The sequence below is a fragment of the Capricornis sumatraensis genome, chromosome 10, assembly GCF_032405125.1.
Source record: "Capricornis sumatraensis isolate serow.1 chromosome 10, serow.2, whole genome shotgun sequence".
NCBI lineage: Eukaryota > Metazoa > Chordata > Mammalia > Artiodactyla > Bovidae > Capricornis > Capricornis sumatraensis.
The window spans coordinates 29,172,610-29,187,231 of record NC_091078.1 but is presented as its reverse complement, the minus strand read 5'-3'; the positions used below and the strand labels follow the sequence as shown (position 1 = coordinate 29,187,231).

Sequence of the window (14,622 nt, the reverse complement as noted above, 5' to 3'; positions counted from 1 at the left end):
CAATAGACTGAGTTCTCAAAAAGCAGAACAGCTCAAGACTGAATATGCTTCTTGATACCCGACTTTATCCGATATCTTCAATTCCCTCTGCTCTGAAGGCATTTCAGTGTTATTATAACTGTTGTGGTGTTATTGTAAGTATGCAAAGTTGCAGATTTATAGTTTTATAGATAGTACTGAGGCATGCTGCCTAGATCCACTAAAATGAAATAAAATGAACTAAAATAAGGGCTTAAATTTCATCCTTGAAATTTTCTTATCTATGCTAGTTTCCTCTAACTAAGCCTTTATATATCAAAAAGTCCTGTTTCTAATTAAAATATTAAGGGCTTGGTAATAAATTTGTACTGATTCGTATATGATACTAATTTTTCTGAAGGCTGTTTACATCAGAGATATGCTATGAGTTTGAAGGTCAGAAAGGCTCTATTTGGACCACATCCATTGTCTAGCTTCATCAGGATCTGACCTCCTCCTCAATAGGAAACATTAAAAACACAGGAAGACCAAGGAAACATTGATTTAATTAAAGGGCTTTGTCTTTGTTAAAACCACTGTGAAAACCTGTCCATTTAGAATACTTTGATAGTGAAAATATTATTTGAAATAGAATCCCAGGGACGGGGGAGCCTGGTGGGCTGCCGTCTATGGGGTTGCACAGAGTTGGACACGACTGAAGCGACTTAGCAGCAGCAGCAGCTTCTTTTTTATAAATATGGTTGGCGTCTTATGGAATAAAGACAGAGAAAGAGAAAAGCATGAGGGATGTCATTTGACATGACAGTTTAGGATTTTTCAAGAGCAAACACTGTTAATCATTGTTGTATTTTATATAAAGTACCAAGGACTTAAATTAGAGGTCTTTAAAATCATAATTTAGTTATCTAACCCCATCTCTTTCTCAGAGGAGGCCTAAATGATTGCCTGGAACATTAAGTAATATAAGAAAGAGTTAACTACTTATTAAGACCTAAGATCAAGGCAATGACAAGAATTATTACAAGAATATCTATAAACGCCTAGTTTATAGAGTCTCAGTTCATCAGAACTTGATATTGTCCAATGCTATTTTTACTTTCCAGGAGAATTTTTATATTTAAGGAAGGTGAGGGGCTCTTTTGATATTGTTCCTCATTGGCAATTAATTATTGTCTATATAGGATAAAATTTCACGTGGACAGGAATATTGTTTTTCTTAAATATTAATAGTCCTGTGACGTTCTGCCACCTAAATGGAATTTCATTGCACTTCATGGTGGTATTGCTTGTTGTTCTTTATGAAAGTTCCTTTTGAAAAGCTGCTACCAGGAATTATCTTTGAAACCCCATTCAGCTGTGTGGCAATCTCATTACTTACTCCATCCGTAGAATGATGCAGTTCAGGAGGTTTCTGAGGGCAGGTGTCTAGAGGAAGGGGGGCAGGTTTTTACTGTCAAGTGTGTGGCTGGGTGTTCCAAGCACAGCTGCAAGGAACAGGGCATTTCATAGCCCATGTTCTTCTTCCGCACTTCATCATCAGAAGAGAATGTGTATAAATTGAAATCAAATCTGGTTAGGATTTTATTTCGACTACAGCTTCTCCCAGACATTGGAGAGAAGGCTTAAAACTATGCCTCCTTTGATCATTAGTCAAGAATGTGTACACTGTTTACAAGATGGGGAGGCTAACCATCTCTCCCTTGGGGGAAAAGAAGAAGAAAACGAAAATGGACTAAAGCATTTCCCACTAGCTCAGAGCTTAACGCCAGCTACTTCCTGAGTGAAAAAGATCACAGAGGCATTTAAACATAATTGGTTGAAAAGCATAATGCTTCTCTTGTGGTCAGCTGGTCTGTGTTTCTCTCATATTTGTCAATATTCAACTTTATATCACTCCTTTCTGGAAAAACATTATTACTCTAAGTGAGCTCTCACTGGGAATCAGAACAGGTGGCATAACCCATGGAACAAAAGTCCAACCACAGGGAACTAAAGATTCGACCAATTACACAAGACACCAGGTGGTTGGAAGAACAGTTTTGAGAGGGTAACAGGCAGGAAGGCCAGGGGTCTCCAAACGGAGGACACAGGCTGCAAGCGTCAGGCGTTTTCTCTCTCTCACTTAAGTGGCAGGAGGAAACTAACTACAAGTGTCAGACTATTTTCCCTTCTCTACACAGAATTAAAAGGAGGCTTCTCATAAAATCCGGTGTTGCCATGAGGACACCTGATTCCACCGGAACTTAACTTTTCTCAAACCCTGAGCTAACCAAGGTGGTTTTTTTTTTTTTAATGGAAATATTTTTCTTAAGCTATGTTAATAAACTATGTATTTACCCTAGACTCTGTCTTTCTTCAAGTCAGTTCCACTTAAGACTCAGAACCCATAAGGGCTCAACAGACCAGTGCGTTTTACTCATACATTGTTCTCCTAATCTATGTTAATGAAACGATATATTTACTTGGAAACCTGCCTTTTCTCAAGATTCACATCATTCGTTTTATGGCCTGAGAGGACTCACTTTGTGTCAGTGTTATCTCAGAATGAGTGTTGTGGGTGAGGGGCCTGGTGCCACTCTGAGGTTTGAGACATTTCCTTTCTGTAACCAACAGCTTGCTTATGGGTATATAACATACTGCTGAAGGCTAGCACAGGGGGCCTCCTTCTGCCCCCTTCTGATGTCTATGTCAGAAGCTTTCTCTATCTCTTTTATACTTCAATAAAACTTTACTACACAAAAGCTCTAAGCAATCAAGCCTCGTCACCGGCCCTGGATTGAATTCCTCTCCTCTGGAGGCCAAGAATCCTGGCTTCTTTCATGGCTCAGCAGCAACCTTTCAGTTTCTTTTCTGCAACACTGATATTTAATGGCATCAGAGCTTTCATCAATATGGCTGAAGTAACAAGGTGGAAAGTCACTGCAATTCTGTGGACCCATAAAGTGCAAGAGGCTCCTGTTATTCAAAGATAATCAGTACTGGAAAAAGCTGAGGAAATCAAGCGCACTGAAGGTGGAGATCAAAAGGCCACAGTAAATAATGAAAAAAGTTAGACTGAGACTTCATCTTAAAAGAGAAAACCAGAAATTGTAAAAGCGAATTTATACGATTTAACAAAACGTAGGTTATAACTGTATCGTGTACGAGTTCACAGAATGAATGAAGACTAAACCAACTATGATTCTGGGGGAGAAAGTATGATTTTCATTTCCAAGAACACTATATGATGGGTCGACAGCCTTCACTTTTTATTTTCAGGCTAATTTTTTCCTTCATTTAACATTTTGATTCTCAAATCATTCAAGTTGGAAACATCTGTCAGGAAATCATCCTGATTCCTCATACAGTCTGGTCTACTCCTGCCAGAAAGCCACGACCTCACAACTTGGCTATGGGTCCAGCAGTCCTCTAGCATCGTTTTTCCTGACTTCAGAATGATAGCCTACATCTTTTGGAAAACTTGCAGCTTTGTTCTATAGTCAATTTGTTCAACCTAACACCCTGGGGTAGATATTGATGAACAAGGATAGATGTCAGCCTTTAGCTGGAAGGAATGTTTGAGTAGAGGCCAGTTCTTAAAATGGTCAGGTCCTTAAAGATTATCATACTAAACGAAGTAAGTCAGAAAGAGAAAGACAAACACCATATGATATCATTTATATGTAGAATCTAAAATATGATAGAAATGAACCTATCTATGAAACAGAAACAGACTCACAGACACAGAGAAAAGACTTGCCGTTGCCAAGTGAGGGGGAAGGATTGGGAGTTTGGGATTAGCAGAGAATTATTATATGGGGAATGGATAAATAAGATACTACTGTGTAGCACAGGGCACTATATCCAATATCCTGTGATAAACCATAATAGAAAAGAATATGAAAAAGAATATATATATAAATGTATAACTGAGTCACGTTGTTGTACAGTAGAAATGAACACAACATGGCAAATCAACTATACTTCAATAAAATTAAAAAAAAAATAGGTCCTTAGTGGATATTTCTGTGTTATGATGATGTATGCTCTCCTACACAAGCTCACATCTCTGGGGGACTCACATAGTGAATAATTTGGATAATGAAGACCTGTATTTTTAGACCAATAAAGTGAACTTAATTTGTTTGGACTCAAAGTCCACCAATTGATAATCTATTAGTCTTTTTGTTAGAGCTCCATGCAGGACTCTGAGAGCTTGTAGGAGAATCTTCTGAAATAATGATGGGTGTACATCCATTACAAACAATCTGGAAATTTTAATGTTTGGGGATTTTAGAATTTCTTCTCCTTTTTTTCTCCCCCACTAATCTGTTTCAGGGAGCAACAACAATGCCTCGGTTAGTAAATAGGAATTGACCATACTGGACTTTAGCTAACATCATAAAATAGAATAAGTCTCTACATTACAGAGATTCTCCAATCATTTGTGTTTATCACTACCAGCCATACATACCAGTCTACAGATGGCTGACTTTGAAAAACCTCTTCCTTTCACATGTAGAGGATTGCAAATGAGGATATATATGAAACTAAATAATCTGGAATAATTTACCTATTCAATGAATATTTATGTGTGTGTGCTAAGTTGGTTCAGTCATGTCCGACTTTTTGTAATCCTATGGACTATAACCTGCCAGGCTCCTCTATCCATGAGATTCTCCGGGCAAGAATACTGGAGTGGGTTGTCATGCCCTCCTTCAGGAGATTTTCCTGACTGAGGGATAGAACCTGTGTCTCTTAAGTCTCATGCATTGGTGAGCAGGTTCTTTACCACTAGTGCCACCTGGGAAGCCCATTCAATGAATATAACTCTTTTAAATCTATATTTTACATTGAAGCATAGTTGATTTACAATGCCGTGTTAGTTTCAGGTGTATAGCAAAATGATTCGGCTATGCATATACACATGGTCATACTTTTTCAGATTTGTTTGCTATATACATTATTATACAATATTGACTAGAGTTTCCTGTGATATACAGTAGGTCCTTATTTATCTATTTTATATATAGAAATGTTTTCTCCTGCATGCTCAGTTGCTCGGTCATGTCCAACTTTTTGCAACCCCATTGATGGCAACCTGCCAGGCTCCTCTGTCCATGAAATTCTTTAGGCACGAATACTGGAATGGATTTGCCATTTCCTACTCCAGGGGATCTTTCCAACCCAGGGATAGAACCCGAGTCTTCTGCATTGGCAGGCAGATTCTTTACCAACTGAGCCACCTGGGAACTCCTAATTTATCCCCCTACTCCCCACCTTTTTCTGTTGGTTTTCATAAGTTTGTTTTAAAGTCTGAGTCTGTTTCTGTTTTGTAAGTAAGTTCATTTGTATCATTTTTTTAAAGATTTCACATATAAGTGATATATAGTATTTGCCTTTCTCTGACTTACCTCACTTAGTATGATAATCTCTAGTTCTGTCCATGTTGCTGCAAATGGCATTATTTCATTATTTTTGACTGAGTGGTATTCCATTGTATGTATGTATGTGTGGACACCACATCTTATTTATCCTTTCCTCTGTGGATGGACATTTAGGTTGCTTTCATGTCTTGGCTATTGTAAACAGTGCTGGAATGAACATTAAGGTACATGTATCTTTTTGAATTATGGTGTTCTCTGGGTATATACTCAGGAGTGGGCTTGCCGGATCATATATGTGGTTACTCTACTTCTAGTTTTTTAAGGAACCTCCATATTGTTCTCCATAGTGGTGCACAAATTTACATTCCCATCAACAATGTATGAATGTCCCCTTTTCTATACATGCTTTCCAACATTTACTGTTTGCAGACTTTTTTTTAATTGCAACAATGCTTTATTAGGGTGGCCAGGAATTGAACCCACATATCTCCAAGGTCTGCCTGTGCATTCATTTCAAAAAAAGTTACTGGAAAATACAAACAAAAGGACAGGACCTAGGTGGCCACCTAAGTGGCTTGGTGAGTGAATTTTTGCTGCTTTTAAGGGCAAAGGGTACTTCTTCACAGCCCTTGCTGCCCTGGCCCTGCCCATTGTCCTGGGTTTTTCCTTGATGATGATATAGCTCTTCAACGTTGTTTTCTTAGAATACACAAGAATAAATAAGCACCTGACCCAGAACATTATTCATGAATCATAATCACAGCATTTCTTGGCATCTGAGATATAGGTTTACCTGGGATTGGGCGTTGACGTTGGCTCCATTTGTAACCAAGACTTTTACCACCTCTGCTTGCCCTGCCAAAGATGCTATATGCAACGCTGTGTTTCCTTTCTGTGAAATGAGAAACAAGATCCATCAGTTCACCCATCTTTCTCTCTGCTTTCAACATTTTCCAGAATATTAAATCCCTCTGTAAGTTCCCTAGGAGAGCAATGTTGATGAGTATTTCATGAGAAGCATGCCCGGATTTTTACTGAGGGCTGACTTCTCACTGAACTGGGCAACTGATACAAAAAGTTTGAAATGTGTGGCACTGACCTTTGTCGCTGCATCCACACTGGCTTCTCTCTGCAGCAGTTCAGAAACAACTTCTACGTGGCCCTCTTTGGAAGCAAGATGGAGAGCGTTCAACCCATTCTGATTAAGTGAAGAGAAGCTTTACTCAGCAGGTTGAAACAGAGCGGTAAACAGTCTACTAAGAACTCTGAAGGGAACACCCTACCAACAACCATTTGCATGTGTGCAATGCAGGAGCCTGAATTAGGAATAAAAGTTCTTGTGGCAATTAGGCGGGTTGTTCTGATGTCATTATGTACTGTATTTTAGGAACTAATTGTTAAAGGACACATGTCTACATTTCTGAATGCTCCTCTAACAAAGCGAAGAATAACTTGATCATTCAAGTTGGTGACATTTAATAGAAAACACTGGCAAAAAGAGAAAGTCTTGGTAATAACTTGGTAATAGAGGATTTAAAGACTTTAAAGTCTGGATTTTAAAAATCTTAACTGAAAACTTAAATAACAACAACAATCACCACAACTAACCTGATTGCAAATGTTGATGTCAACTCCATTTTTTATGTAGTCAAGGGCCTTTTCCAAGTGTCCAGCTCGAGCTGCTCTTAAGTAACTCGCATTGGCATCAGACTGAATAAAAAAGAAAAAAAAAATTTGGTTAAAAAAAGGAAACGAATTTGCCTGTTTCTAACTACCAGATGATTGTTCAAACTATTTACAAAGAAAGTAAAACAGAGATTTTTTTCAACTGAATTATTTTATTTCCAACATGAAAACAGTAATATAAGGTCTTCACGAAGTCACCAGGAAAAGAACGAATTCTTCAAAAGTTAGTTTCAAGTGTATAAAATTACCCCTTCTGTGATGCCATAAGTGATTCCAAACTGAAAGAATATTTCCCAGGATGTATAGGTATGTACAATTTCATGAGAGTTAAGAAAAATCCTGAAACTTTCTGGTAGTTACATTACAATAAACCTCACTGCTCTCTTTAATCATAAATTTAATTATACAGATGTTCAACTACAATACTATATCTGAAACTCATATAATTTTTAAAAGAGAGGTTTAACATTACCCCATTCTTTTGTATATAACAATGGCCAATTTTTCAATTAATAGTTTCATAAGTACATTTAATGCTGTTATACTAGTTTACCAGGAATTTGTGGTTAATGATGTTCTCTGCAATTTTCCTGTAGGTCATAGTCATGTTTTGGAACATTGACTGTATTTGAAAAGCATTCATTTATAAGTGTCTACAGTTTGTGAAGCATACTTTCCATATATTTTAAAGCTAGTCCACAATCTATGGACAACTTTATTAGAAGCATTAGCCTGTACAAATAAAGAAATATGTCCACCTTTTTTGAACATCAAAACCCAAGTCTATAATTCATTCATTGGAAGCTTCCACCTCTAAACTATTGCTAAACTCTAATACCTACAATTACACAGCTGAAATCATCTGCTACTGAAATTTTTTAATAGAAAAAAAGGTGACAAGAAAGACCACCAAGTTGAGTCTGCACAGTTTGTAGAGGAATCTTGTTTCATGTAAAATAATACAGAAGGAGATTTTCTTGAAAGGGCTGCTGAAAACATCACTGGTTATAAACGCAATCATGCAGGATATGGCTTAAAAGAGCCAAGTGTCTTCCTTTAGTCATTTGGCCACTGCCTCCTTCAAACTCCCATTCACTTGCCACCTCATCTGTAAAGGCTTCCCAGACCTCCAGGCAGAGCTTAAGCTCAGTGCTCCCAAGGCACTCATTTCCTTGAGCCCTCTTGGTATTTATCATAGTTTTTGTTGTACCTGTCCTTTGTCTTCCCTAAATTGTAAGCTCTTTAATAATAGGCAGAGCTGTATTAAGGGGTAGACAAATGGAAAGTCACTAAGATGCCAATCCTTGAGAAACACTAATTTGACCCTGGAAATGTACTTGAGGTGAAGAGAATTCTGTTCCTCAGAAGAATCTACAATTTTGGTGTGGGTTAGTTAAGAGTTGACCTGCTCAAGACCTAAATGAAACGGCAGTGCCTCTAGGGTCTCCCCCACTTCCATGCACATTAGTATGCCTCTCTCTGAAAGAGTCCTGCTTCTTCTAAATTAGGGTTTCTTATTATCCAGATAATTTTTTGATGTAAGGAACAATCCTGTCCAGTGTCCATGTTCACCAGCATTCCCAGCATCTACCAATCAGGCACCAGAGGAATCTCGTATTTGAGACAACCAAAAACGTCTTCAGGAAGCCAAGTTTCCCAGGGTGAAGGCTAAAACCTCTCCAGTTGGGAACCACTGCTCTAAAAAAATAGTAAGTCGATTTGTTTAAAGATTGTGCGTTTCAAAAGGCTTTCATATTTTGCATTGCCATACGCAAAATATGGCATTGCCATATGCCTTGACCTAGCACAAGGCAGTGGCTATAACATTCATCCTTCTGTTTCCCCTACAACTGGAAGCATCCCTGGCACATAGCAAGTGCCTATAAATGATTTGTGAATGAATGAATCAACAAATAAATAAACTTTATGGAAATAACTGATTAATTGAGGAAGGCATGGCAACCCACTCCAGTATTCTTGCCTGGAGAATCCCCATGGTCAGAGGAGCCTGGAGGGGCAGTCCATGGGGTTGCAAAGAGATGGACATGACTGAGCAACTAAGCACAAACTGTTTAATTAAAATATTTCCTGGAATAATACAGGAGGCTTTATTAACAACAACAAAACAACACAAGAGCTATTTACGTTGAGAATTTGCTATGATATAAAGCTGAACAGCAGAGAGCATAAGCTAAGCCATAAATTTTGTGTCTGGGAACATATGTAGGTATTGCTAAAGTAAAATTGGGATTTGAGTCAAGCATGCAGATAATTTAATCAGGGCAGAGAGTTAAGGAAGTGTAAAACAACAGATTTGGTTCAAATCAGACAAAGGACACACTAAAGTTTCCAGGAATGTAATGAAACACAAAGTTCAGTCTGTAAAGCAATTTGGTACTTGGAGAAGGTTAGTTTTGTTTGCTTTGTAAGTTCAATTAGAAACAAATTAGCTATGCAAGGATGGGTCCCTGTACCATAAAACATCATCTTCTTTGTGCCTGCTCAGTGACTTATTAGTGAATTTGCCCAGAAGGGCTCTGATGCTGTCCTGGGAACAAATGACATCAGCCTGCCTGGATTATTTCAATGGCCAGAGATAACAACAGTGAATTAAGTAGGCACCCCGAACCCTGACTTTGAATACACAAAAACAGCAGTTATAGAAGTTTTAAAAAAAGCTGTCAGAATTCAAGGAAAGCCCCTGAATTGATTCCAGATCTAAAAAGGTTTGGCGACTCTTTACAGTGTCCGTTTTTCTCTCACATTGTCTCAGAATTTTCCCACTAGAAAATTTAAAGCAAAACAAAATACAGACAGTATAAATAAAATCTTCCAATTCAGTGGTTGCCTACCTATTTGGTGTTCAGATTTTTTTGAGATTAACAAAAGTTATGAATCAGTTGCTTTCCTTCAATAATCACACACACATATATATATACATAGATCAAGTATGCTTATGTACATCAGCTCTGCATACACACACACTTTCATACAGACATCCAATATGCATACACAAATCTGCATACATGCAATATAAATATAAATCTTCATGCATGCCATATAAACATGCATGTGCATAAAAATGCATGTGCAAACAATTTGCACACTATTTCAGGCTCAGGCTCACAAAGCTGGCTCACAGATTCATGTCTAAGAACATCTGCTCTAAGGATAAAGAATTCTCTATTTTACCCAATATACCCTGGTATCAAATAATTCTCTGAGGTGGCTAATTTATCACCTGAGAACTTCAGGAAAAAGAGAAGGGAAGAGAAAAAGAAATTATTTAATTTCTTTTTTTTTCACTTCTCCCAGCTCTCTGTTATATGCAGACATGTCCAACAGACCAATAATAATAACCAGCCTCTGCCTGTACTTCAAAGAAGAAGTCTAGGAAGAGAAAGAGAGGAAAATACGAAGAAAGCGCGAGAAGAGGGAGGTAAAGACTGCCCTCAAGAAACATGACAACTTAGGAAATGCAGTGATTACGGCGCACAGACAAGAACTGAGAAGTTCTTCCTCTAGTCTCAGCCACCTGCCAGCCACGCAGCAATGTCTTTCTTCCACAGGTATTAGTTGCCTATGGACTTTGTTCTAGTCCTGCCAAAATCCAGCTGTATGGTGGGAAACAAAACAGACGTGGTACCAGTTAAGACCCACCTGCCTTCATCTCATTCTTATACACTCCCAAATTGCGCGGCTTCATTGGCAGGGTGAAGGGTGGAGTCTTCACTTTTTTCTTTTTCCAATTCTGCCTATACTATCTATATATTGGTTATTTCCTTACTCTTAAAATACATATAACACTTCCTATTAGGCTCAAAAACAATGTGTTGCATCTCTTAGCTGTCATTCCATCAAGTAACTAGGAGTTGCTCTTAACACAGGCTATGACCTGTTTTTTAATCTAGAACATTCTGTCCAAACAATGTTTCTTTAAAGCCAGTTGAGAACAAATTACTCTGGAAGGAGATTAGGTCCCATGAGAGGCTGAGCGCTGTCACATGGAAAGTCATACTGAGGAGGCCATCGTCTACAGATTTGGTTGGTACAAAGTGAGTTTGAGCAAGTTGGTCAGCATTTTTTCTCCTCCCCCGGCCCTCCGAGACGATGAAAATCTGAAGGAGGAATTTGGAAAATGTAAGTATCTTTGGCCACTGTTTGATGTCTTGTCTACATAAAATTTTACTAGATAAGAAAGAAATATGAACCATGTGTATTTTTCAGGGAAATTGCTTCAAGGACAGACAAGCATTGTTAGGAATTAAACTTACTCAGAATTTTCACCTGTACTGAATATTATTCATCAGAAAGCAGTGATAAAACAAAACATTTTCCAAGTACTAATCTCCGTAATAACTAATACTTCATAACTCAATGTGCTAGACACTATTACAAGCACTTAGATTAGCTTAATTATATTATTGGCACTGAATTATATCATTAGTCACACTTCAAAAACAAGACCAGGAGCTGACTGTGGCTCAGATCATGAACTCCTTATTACCAAATTCAGACTCAAATTGAAGAAAGTAGGGAAAACCGCTAGACCATTCAGGTATGACCTAAATCAAATCCCTTATGATTATACAGTGGAAGGGAGAAATAGATTTAAGGGCCTAGATCTGATAGATAGAGTGACTGATGAACTATGGAATGAAGTTCGTGACATTGTGCAGGAGACAGGGATCAAGACCATCCCCATGGAAAAGAAATGCAAAAAAGCAAAATGGCTGTCTGGGGAGGCCTTACAAATAGCTGTGAAGAGAAGAGAGGCGAAAAGCAAAGGAGAAAAGGAAAGCTATAGGCATCTAAATGCAGAGTTCCAAAGAAAAGCAAGAAGAGATAAGAAAGCCTTCTTCAGCGATCAATGCAAAGAAATAGAGGAAAATAACAGAATGGGAAAGACTGGAGATCTCTTTAAGAAAATTAGAGATACCAAGGGAACATTTCATGCAAAGATGGGCTCGATAAAGGACAGAAATGGTATGGACCTAACAGAAGCAGAAGATATTAAGAAGAGGTGGCAAGAATACATGGAAGAACTGTACAAAAAAGATCTTCACGACCCAGATAGTCATGATGATGTGATCACTAATCTAGAACTAGACATCCTGGAATGTGAAGTCAAGTGGGCCTTAGGAAGCATCACTACGAACAAAGCTAGTAGAGGGGATGGAATTCCACTTGAGCTGTTTCAAATCCTGAAAGATGATGCTGTGAAAGTGCTGCACTCAATATGCCAGCAAATTTGGAAAACTCAGCAGTGGCCACAGGACTGGAAACGGTCAGTTTTCATTCCAATTCCAAAGAAAGGCAATGCCAAAGAATGCTCAAACTACCGCACAACTGCACTCATCTCACATGCTAGTAAAGTGATGCTCAGAATTCTCCAAGCCAGGCTTCAGCAATACGTGAACCGTGAACTCCCTGATGTTCAAGCTGGTTTTAGAAAAGGCAGAGGAACCAGAGATCAAATTGCCAACATCTGCTGGATCATGGAAAAAGCAAGAGAGTTCCAGAAAAACATCTACTTCTGCTTTATTGACTATGCCAAAGCCTTTGACTGTGTGGATCACAACAAACTGTGGAAAATTCTGGAAGAGATGGGAATACCAGACCACCTGACCTGCCTCTTGAGAAATCTGTATGCAGGTCAGGAAGCAACAGTTAGAACTGGACATGGAACAACAGACTGGTTCCAAATAGGAAAAGGAGTACGTCAAGGCTGTATATTGTCACCCTGCTTATTTAACTTCTATGCAGAGTACATCATGAGAAATGCTGGACTGGAAGAAACACAAGCAGGAATCAAGATTGCCGGGAGAAATATCAATAACCTCAGACATGCAGATGACACCACCCTTATGGCAGAAAGTGAAGAGGAGCTAAAAAGCCTCTTGATGAAAGTGAAAGAGAAGAGTGAAAAAGTTGCCCTAAAGCTCAACATTCAGAAAATGAAGATCATGGCGTCCGGTCCCATCACTTCATGGGAAATAGATGGGGAAACAGTGGAAACAGTGTCAGACTTTATTTTTTGGGGCTCCAGAATCGCTGCAGATGGTGACTGCAGCCATGAAATTAAAAGACGCTTACTCCTTGGAAGAAGAGTTATGACCAACCTAGATAGCATATTCAAAAGCAGAGACATTACTTTGCTGACTAAGGTCCGTCTAGTCAAGTTTGTGGTTTTTCCTGTGGTCATGAATGGATGTGAGAGTTGGACTGTGAAGAAGGCTGAGTGCCGAAGAATTGATGCTTTTGAACTGTGGTGTTGGAGAAGACTCTTGAGAGTCCCTTGGACTGCAAGGAGATCCAACCAGTCCATTCTGAAGGAGATCAACCCTGGGATTTCTTTGGAAGGAATGATGCTAAGGCTGAAACTCCAGTACTTTGGCCATATCATGCGAAGAGTTGACTCACTGGAAAAGACTCTGATGCTGGGAAGGATTGGGGGCAGGAGGAGAAGGGGACGACCGAGGATGTGATGGCTTGATGGCATCACGGACTCAATGGACACGAGTCTGAGTGAACTCCAGGAGTTGGTGATGGACAGGGAGGCCTGGCGTGCTGCGATTCATGGGGTCGCAAAGAGTCGGACACGACTGAGCGACTGAACTGAACTGAACTGAATATAATATGTATCAATTGTATAAGTGTGGTGTGTGTGTCTGTGTGTGTGTGTGTGTGTCCCAACTCTTTGTGACCCCATGGACTGTAGCCCACCAGGCTCCTCTCTCCATGGGATTCTCCAGGCAAGAATACTGGAGTGGGTAGCCATGCCCTCCTCCAGGGGATCTTCCCCACCCAGAGACTGAACCCAGGTCTCTTGCATTTTAGGCAGATTCTTTACCCTCTGAGCCTCCAGGGAAACCCCAATTGTATAAGCACTTATATTAACTTCGTCCATATAATATTCCCATGGAATAGTATAGCAGTAACTCATTAGTTCATTATTTCATTCATTTTCCATCAAACCACTGTCCATCAGTCTGTCCATTCATCAATCCATCAGATTAACTATGTAGGTACTTTCAATTATGTCCCCTTTCAAGCCCAGTTCCTTCACTGAGTTTATTTTAAGGCTCAAGATCAGTCTGAGAGTGGCTCACCCGAAGACAGGCAGACTGCCGATGCAGTGGGAATAGAAGAGTTCCGCTGCACTGCCACTAGACCTCAGGGCGCGACCTCTGACATGTATTACTGCCTCATCTACCAATTCTCTCTTTTTCCTTTATTTCACCTTCCCACCTATCTGGGAACCATGTGAAGGGGAAGATGATCCTTCCTGTAAGCTTCAGGTTCTTTTTCTCTCCTGGTGTCCTGTTTTCTGTCTACCAACATACTCAGGTATTCCTTAAACCTAAAGTGCTCCACCTCCAAAAAAAAAAAAAACCCACACAAACAAAAACAAAACAATCTTTTCTTCCACTTTTGTACCGAGCACTCTTTGCAAGGGATGTCTGTTTCTCAGTGCAGTAGACTACTTAATTGGTCTGTATCCACTAGCAGTGTTACCTGTGGCAAGATTTTAAACATGTGTGCCTCAGTTTTCTCAGCTGTCAAATGGGGATAAAATAATCTACTATCA

The 14,622-nt window shown here is 39.2% G+C and overlaps 1 protein-coding gene across 1 annotated transcript in view; it reads right to left on the bottom strand.

The window, feature by feature from the left end:
- The window catches only part of ANK3 (ankyrin 3), a 375,510-nt gene that overhangs the window by 243,580 nt on the left and 117,308 nt on the right, over positions 1-14,622 (bottom strand). The window contains exons 2-4 of the mRNA XM_068982038.1: positions 6,954-7,055; positions 6,445-6,543; positions 6,139-6,237 (exon numbers count right to left, since the gene is read on the bottom strand). Coding sequence (XP_068838139.1) covers positions 6,139-6,237; positions 6,445-6,543; positions 6,954-7,055 — 300 coding nt within the window. The remainder of the gene's footprint in view (positions 1-6,138; positions 6,238-6,444; positions 6,544-6,953; positions 7,056-14,622) is intronic.